Genomic DNA, 8,506 nt, shown 5'->3' with positions numbered 1-8,506 from the left:
ACAGGCAGTCTTGTATACATTCTAATCATAGAAACAGGCATGACAGGACGATTGCCGATTTAAAAATCTAACTGACAGTTACAGTTAGGATTTCTTAAGTTAAGATAAGATAGGAGGTCTGAGATAAGATAGGACACAGCCATGAGTTTAGGAACTGCTTCTGTAATAGGAAGATAGGAAAAATCCTATCTTTGAAACTTAAGTTAAGATAGAACAAGCACTTAGGATATTTTTCTGTAATGAGGCCCCAGGTGGAAACTGAAACTTCACTTCCATACAATACTCCATACAACATGTTTCCATATCCAAAACTTAGTCACAATGCAAATGCAGATAATGTAGAAATGATTCAGATACAGATGATGCCTTTAATGTTGATGCTTGCACATGAGGTTGGAATAAGATAGAAACAGCTGGCAAACAGTTTCAGAAAAGCTGGTACAATAATATTATTTAAAGACTGCCAAACAATCAATACCATATTGTGCACACAGTAAACATTCCAGCACTGAAGTTTATGTATGTTTTTCAGATTGTATGTTGTATTACTATAGGGGGTATGTGGTATTGTAGAATGACCAAAATGTTTAATGATGTGATTAAAAAATAATATGGGTAGGTGAGGTAAAACATAATGAACTTTAATAAATAGCACAATTAACACTTTCAGCATTGCACACTGGCCACTGAATACAACTTCCAAAACACTCAAACTCACTTTCAAAACCAGCAGTTGTTGTTTTTGCTTACGCTAACATTTGCTTTCTTTAATGTGATTAACAAAAGCATGTTAAAAACTGGTGCCATTTCATTGGAAATGTTATTTTGGATCAATGAAACTCTCCAAATGTGCCCACTTCACGATATACTCGGTGGAAGGGTAAGAAGTTGGCTACCCTGTCAACAAATAAAATTGAATACCACTCCTACTGTTCAGTATGACTGATTTATATTAGGACTGTCAAAATAACTGATTAATTTCGATTAATTAATTTGAGAAAAAATAACTGATTAAAAAAAATAAGGCAGATTAATCGATTCCATATGACCTTTGACCCTGAGCCGGTTTAGTCAGTAACCATGTAAAATGAAGGAGAGAGAAGAAAATGTGCTGACTAGATCATTGATTGGAACATTTACTTTTAAACAACGGCCTGATGGTGTTGATAAAAATAAAGTGTTGATTAAAATAAAGTCCTCTGCAATGTCTGCAGCAAGGAATTTGCATATCACCGGAGATCATCAACTCTAAAGTCGCACATCAATGCAAAGAAAGTGTTGACATTGAGGGAAGTGTTAATTTATTTTCATTGTGTCCCCTAGTTATATCTGTGGCCTGAAATACCTTGTATGTGAAAAACAACTTCTTCCCGAAGCACTTTTGAATTTATTTCCTCAGCATATTAGGTCATATCATAGATTATTATGGCCATTATTAAAATAATAATAAAAGAGTTTTTGAACTTTAATGTCACTAATGCTGATTATTCAATGATTTATTTGAATTTAAAAATGTAAAATACTTTCACAGCATAAATTATATATGCGATTAATTTAGATTAATTAATCACAGAGTATGTAATTAATTAGATTATTTTTTTTAATCGATTGACAGCCCTAATTTATATCTACATAACTGTATGTTGCATGGGCAGGAATCTACAACTAACAACACTAATTCCCCAATACCTCAATCTTATTGTCAAAGACAATGTGAAATAGCCTTAAGCAGTAAGTTAGCTCGACTGTGTCTCCTCTGGCTCGGAAACTCTTCATAGCCACACCGTGGGGACCTTCCATCCCAGTCACAGCAACTAGGAGAACTGCCCAGTCTGACCTTAACTCTGGAACAACTTGTTTGAACCAGGGTGCAGTCTCTTGTAGAAGAAGGCTGCCATACCAATGACAGCAACACAAGCTGCAGCCAGAACGCCCACTGCAACTCCCAGACCCACAGAGGAGTAGGAACCATGTTTGCTGCTGGTGAGCTCTGTCAGAGGAAGCAGAGGAGATGACCGTTAAATCGCACAAATCTCACTAATTTGTGTATTGCAGTAACACAGTAATATAAACTAATAGTTGCTTTTCTGAGAGATCTTGAGATTGAGTTACAATAGTACACAGACAGTCATAACAGTAAGACAACCATTGACACGCTGTTTACCTTCTTCTTTCGATGATACCACTAAAAAATTAAAAGAAGATAATGTCATTTCATTTGGATTGTATACATTATTGATCTGCAGTTCAATTATTAAGTATGATTGCCATTGAATAGGTAGTATCATGGTATAGAAACATCATATATGAACCTAATAAAATTAGGCAATTATCCAAAGAGAACCTGTTTATTCATGCGTAGCACTATGACTAATGATCTACTAACATATTTTACTGACAGATTCTTCCTTTATAAGTACACTAAGCACTTACTGAAGTCAGCTTTGGTTTTGATTGCTGGAGATGAGATGGTTGTGTAGTCAGTCACACCCTCCTGAAGGGTAGCTTGGGATAAAGTGTCTCTTTTCCTCTTGCGTGATCCAGAACAGCTCTGTGGTTTGAGAGACTAGCATGAGTACTGCTGATCACAGCTGCTCAGTAAGTGGGCATTTTTTTTGCCTTTATGTGATTAGGGCAGTTGGGAGTGAGAGATGGGGGAAATGACCACCAGCCGGTATTGAACCAGGATCTCTGTGGTCATTTGGGCCAGTATGTGGTCGGTGGGTTGCCGCTTCCAGCACAACACCAAACCTGTTCTCGGGTTTACCTTGAATTGGCTGCAGGTGCTCTGCTCACAGAGTCGTGTGATGCAGTGGAGATAGTAGGTGGAGATGGTCTGGTTCTGCTGCTCTATGAATCGGAAGGCAGGGAAGGAGAACCTGGCATGCTGGCTCTCTCCATTTTCCACCATCGTGGTCATCGGGTCTTTGGAGCAACTTTAGAGTCAAACAAAATAAACCAATTTACCTTTTAGTGAAGTTTGTCCGTTTTTTGTCATCTTATGATATGAAAAGGAAATCTGCGTGACATCTTCATATCCACATGGCATTCAATTGATACTTACACTGACACAAAGAGGTTAAAAAAGGTGGAGGTTGTAGGCTGGGGAGAAATTGACGCATAGCATCGATCCAGGAGCACATTGTACCTATTGAGAAAGGGGCATTATTAATAATACAGCTGACTCCAGCATCAGTGAAATGAAAGCAAAGCTGGGAAGAAGGGAGTCTTACTGTGAGGTCAAATTGGTTGCCATGACTTGGACATAAATATTTGTCCTCAGTTCAATTCCCGCATTTGTGATAACAAGTCGATTGGTATAGTTTACATCCTGAAAAAAAAAAATTCAACCAGTTGTTTCAGTGACAAGGTCATATACTGTGCAGTTATAATGCAATGCTCACATGCCATCAGCAGTATGCTGCTGCTTCTCTGGGTTAAGCTCTATTCTATTTTTCTTACACTGAATAGCTCCAGGTTCAAGGTACTGATGAAACTGCCATTGTTATCCTTCACAGCAATGGATGATGATGACCTGGGATAAGTGAAAAATTAATAAAATTCACATATCAGATCCAAAAAGCTTTAGCAGGAGAGTGTGACAACAATAAAGAACAAAACGATAATAGTGGGAAGCATGCATTGGCTCTCTCTTCATTTTGAAATGCAAAATCTAACATGTGGTGGTATGTTACATAGATATCTTAGATAGTAGTGAAAACACAGCTTACACGTCAATCTGGGTATTGTTGATAAAGTACTCCAAAGGATAGGCACAAGAGTAAAAATACTTCAGCTCAGCATTGTAGGTTACCATGCCGGTGGTGACGTCGTGTGAGCGGACCACACCGCTAATGTTGACCGTCTGAATGTTGGAGAAGTCTGAAAAGACTCCCGTGCCTGCGGTGCTGGTGGTCTTAGAGGAATATCAAACAAAAATCGAAACTTCAAATTGTTTTATGAAACAGTAATATGATGGGTTGCCTATCGGGCCATGTATAAAAGTATTCCATAATGTTGTATACAATTCTAAGGCACTGAATTAAGAATTATTTATAGATTTATATATTTAAAGAAAGTGTTTCATAATTCTATGTAATTCTGGAAGCAAAAAAATGGGATCACATCACTTTACTTTTTTGTCAGTACAGTATATCTCAGTTTGGGATGTGTCCAACATAGATGTCTGTGGAAAATCTCTTACCCTGAAGATGCTTCCACAGGCCGTGGTGGAGTTGATGGGGAAGGTGAATCTTACGACAGGAGGAGTGACACTCTTATCCAGGGTGCCTTGGCATGAGGAGTTGTCATCAATGTAGTTGAGAATGAGTAGGGACTCGTTGTACCCTGTGTAGGCCACAGGGCAAGCCAGGATGGACAGGCTGATGTATGTTGTGCCACAGTCCACTGAAATGTCTGTGTATTCTGGCAAAGGGGGAGAGATGGAAAGCATTGAGTACAAAGATGCATTTCAGAGTACCAAGTCCAAAACGTAATGTTATAATCCATCTGAAAGACCTGATCTTAGTAAGAAAATGGAGTGGATTTGCCATGTTTTCACTTAATTACATTCAATAATTTTTCACTTCTGAGAAATTCAACAGTATTATTGGCTATGTCGTTTTTACATAGTTATGCAAATAAAACTATCTGTTGATGTTGATTTTGTGGAAACATGACTATACCTGGACGTCGGTAATTTGCACCACACCCAGATTCTGTTAACTGGCTACTGCTGCTGCTGATCATCAAAAAGAAGAGGCAAAGGAAAAGGGGGTCCATTTTTCTTTCTCTCACTGAACTTGGATCTAAATAGAAAACATAAAGACAAATCGGTTGAGAAGGTCCTTAATGGTGGCCAAGTAGCCAAGCTGCTCTGCCGTCCTGTGTGGGGTCACTTTAGGGAAGTCCAAAAACCTCCAACCGGTACGCACCTCGTCTGTGACACTCCATTCTGACCACAGGTTTATCCTCAGATTTTTGGATGTATGGGCAACTTATGGGGTGCTTTTAAAGGGTATGCCCTGGGTTACTATTGGACAATATTAAGGTCAGGGTGCTTTGGTGTGTCCTCCCTCACGCCATTGTATAGGATATCCCTTTTGTGAACTTGGTGCCATGGACATTGCCTTAAGGCAGACACTGAAACCTGAACACACTTTCTTCAAACACAACATAGAGACAAAGAGCCTTGTTTCTTTGTGCCTTGTGTGCTGTGCTAGCCTTTTTGTGATAGATAGGCTAGTTTATCATCCCACAATAACTCGGAGGTTTTACGATGACCCACAGGTGATCCTGGGAACCGCTGGGATGCAGGGATTAATCTCACCATTCAATGAGAATGAAAATGGAGCCAATGTATTATTGGCCAATGTAATATTCGGACCTCAATAAAGACAACTATTGTGCTGTGATTTGAACCCAGCTAATTATTTGTCACCTTTGGCATTCATAGACAGTATCATAAAAAGTATGGCAATCTGACATCCTTAACAAAGGTCCTGCAAAAAACACTTTTTCAAAGTATATAGACACATCAAAGGTTACATTGTCCTCTCAAATCTACCATAGACAAAAAATATGTATTTTTAAATACTGTATATTTATATATTTGTGGTTCATTTTAAATTGTTTGTAAATCTATACCCACACAGATATACCATATTTACTGATTTAGATATATACGTAGATACATATAGAAATTATTTTATATGTACATTATTTTTATATGTTCCACATGCCTCTGAATGTATCTCCCCTTAATTTAGATATAATGGAATCTATACATGATAAATATGTATTTGACAATTTGACTGTGGTTGCAAGTGTGCCAAAAGAATGTTTAGTGAGTATCATGGAGGATCAGAGATATCTCTGTTGAGATAACACAGAATCCCTCCACTAATTACCTGGAAGCATGTGTTGGCCTTTCTCTTGGGGCGAAACCAAGGAAAACAGTGGCCGCTCAGGCACACAGGGATGAATGGAGGTCTGGGATCTCCCTGGGCCTTCCTTTTGAGCGCTGATAAGAGGGTTAGTCCCCCAGGAGGATGCCCTCCATTCCATTCTGCTGGCAGCTTGGTGTGTTAGGTACAGTAAACATCCAACTGGTTTCTCTTTTGGCACAAACATTACATTTCAGTTTTCGGTCTGCTCTTTGGAGAGTGATGTAAGAGTGGGGGGGGGGGGGCAGTATCAGCATTTACCTGCATTTTTTTTTTCTGAAAATGTTTATATTATCTCATTATAAAACCCACTTCTCTGTGGTTGATACCTTGAGGAATGTAACTTTTACCAGCCTCTCTTAGTGCAGTGGTTATTAAACTGAGGGTCAGGACCACCAATATGGGAGGGGGTCGTGAAATGATTTGCAGTCTGAATTTAAGAAATGTTTATAAAGGTTTTTAGACCAACATGTTTAACAACTGGGCTATACAGTAGCCCTAGATGTAGACTTAAAATTCACAGTGTTTCCATTATAATGTTCCTTTGAAAGTGGATGCTCTGTAAATGCAAACTCAAATCTCTACCTGTACCTCTTGCAATGATGCTGTATGTCAGCTTACCACTGACAGAACACTCTGCAGTCTTGCTACAGGAGCGCCAGTTATTCATTGGATATGTGCTAGTTATGCTTTGGAAAATAATGAATTATATTGTCAGAGGCTGCCATTGACATGAATGCCTTTGGTATTGACATAGCCTACCTATGAGAGAAGACATTTTCTGCCTCTGCTTCCAATGTCTATCTCGCAACATTTTCCAAATTGAAACCAGATTTTGCCAGTTGGAGAGAAAGGGGTTGCAAGACTTGGTTTTTAGGGGGTTACCAGACAAAAAGTTTAAGAACCACTGTCTTAGGGTACTGGGAGGATGTCCTAATAATATCTGATACTGTAACGTTTACATAAAAAAGGGGGAAAAAAGAACACAGGGAATGATCGTGTGTTTGCCTTAACTACACCAAACACAAGGCAACCTAGGTTGCTAAAACAGGAGTATGGCATTTTGGGTAATAAATGGTGTCCTGTTTATTGGTGTGGCCCACTGCAGGAGCTCTGTTATTTAAGTCAACTGTGTCATCCTTCAGCTGTCTTTGTTGGTCCGCACGCTCAGGTTCCAGGGAAGAATGGAGAGTGGACAGCCATGTGGTATCAAAATGAGTCTCTCCACCCTGCAGAAGAGACCCTCGTGCACTTCGTGGAAATAAACATTCCAGGCCCAGGCATTGTCCTTACACACACACACACACATGTTTGAAAGCAACGGTTGACACAGATACAGCAGCAAGACTATACTTAAGTCACTGTTCTTGGCTCTCTGACCTCCCCTGAGAATTGAAGATTAAAGCTTTTAAAGGTCACCGAGACATGTATTCATTTTCATGCATTCAAGCTGTCACTGATATACTTTTCTAATATTTCATGTTGTGGAATTTATCTATATTGTTAACTTGCCTCAAGCATTAAAATTGGTAGAAATAATTGGTTAAAACATCTTTATTCCAATCATTTTATTGTAAAAAAAAAAAAATGTAATGCACAGGAAATAATATGTAAGAATGCGAAGGTAGGCATGTTGATTGTGTGTGTGTTTGTGTGTTTGTGTGTGTGTGTGTGTGTGCACGTGTGCACGTGTGCACGTGTGTTTTGGGTGTGCCTTCTCCTCCATACATTAGAATGTGTACAAACCTATAAAATTAATTTGGTACTTTGAAAATAAGCAGCTTTAAACTACAATGTGTAGATGCATTTTATGCAATAAAACAACATTGCGATAAAATAGCATAGTATAGCATGTAAGGCTAAGAATAAGCTTAAAAATAATTGGCCTGTTTGTTTTCATATATACAGCCAATTATGAGTTAGTGGAAGTCAAAAAATAACATTAGATATTTAAAGTACTATATTGGAAAATAAAATAAAAGAAATACTTCAACACTTCCCATAATGTTAGATACAAACTACTGAGATATAAAAGGAAACTTTTAGCATTAAAGCATCTTTAAGCATTAAATGAGGCAGATTTAAAATAATTAGTTCTGAGAAAATTTATCACAGTTCTATGGTGACTCATCCATGAAAAGCGAGAACTACTTAAATCACTGTAGAATACATTGTAACCACTACACCATTTACCAAATGTGCTTCCTGTGCCCTGCAACAGACAAATGAATAGCTGAGGTATTGAATTAGAAATACATTGTACCCATTGGAATGAGTTAGCCCACCTTACAAATGTGTGCAATACAATACAAATATATCGATCATTTCATGGATTTAAGCAAAACCAAAAGTATAACAAATATACTGTAACAAGGAAGCTGTGTTTCTATGTTTACGTACATATTCCAATATAAAACAATCCTACCTTTATACATATTATTTATTTATCATTATTCTATAAATAAAATATATTTAATAAACAGATTATAGTTGTGGTACATATAGGGGTCTGTGTAGATTCCCTTGGAAGAGGAGTGGGAGCGGGTTCGGTACTGAGATGC

General features: G+C 38.1%; 1 protein-coding gene across 1 annotated transcript; it reads right to left on the bottom strand.

Moving 5' to 3' along the window:
* Nucleotides 1-1,838: 1,838 nt before the first annotated feature.
* LOC143112668 (zona pellucida-like domain-containing protein 1) lies at nucleotides 1,839-4,953 on the bottom strand. The gene is made up of 11 exons (XM_076274941.1): nucleotides 4,935-4,953; nucleotides 4,686-4,808; nucleotides 4,205-4,425; nucleotides 3,732-3,916; nucleotides 3,463-3,535; nucleotides 3,234-3,331; nucleotides 3,065-3,148; nucleotides 2,768-2,936; nucleotides 2,434-2,551; nucleotides 2,165-2,185; nucleotides 1,839-1,990 (listed from the first exon to the last, which is right to left on the bottom strand). The coding sequence occupies exons 1-11, from the start codon at nucleotides 4,951-4,953 to the stop codon at nucleotides 1,839-1,841; spliced, it is 1,263 nt and encodes a 420-aa protein (XP_076131056.1).
* Nucleotides 4,954-8,506: the final 3,553 nt, after the last annotated feature.

Source organism: Alosa pseudoharengus, unplaced genomic scaffold, assembly GCF_046254945.1.
Source record: "Alosa pseudoharengus isolate Yale_2024_CS ecotype anadromous, Long Island Sound unplaced genomic scaffold, YU_APseudo_1.1 YU_APseudo_1.1_scf_8, whole genome shotgun sequence".
NCBI lineage: Eukaryota > Metazoa > Chordata > Actinopteri > Clupeiformes > Clupeidae > Alosa > Alosa pseudoharengus.
This window is presented reverse-complemented; position numbering and strand designations above follow the sequence as displayed.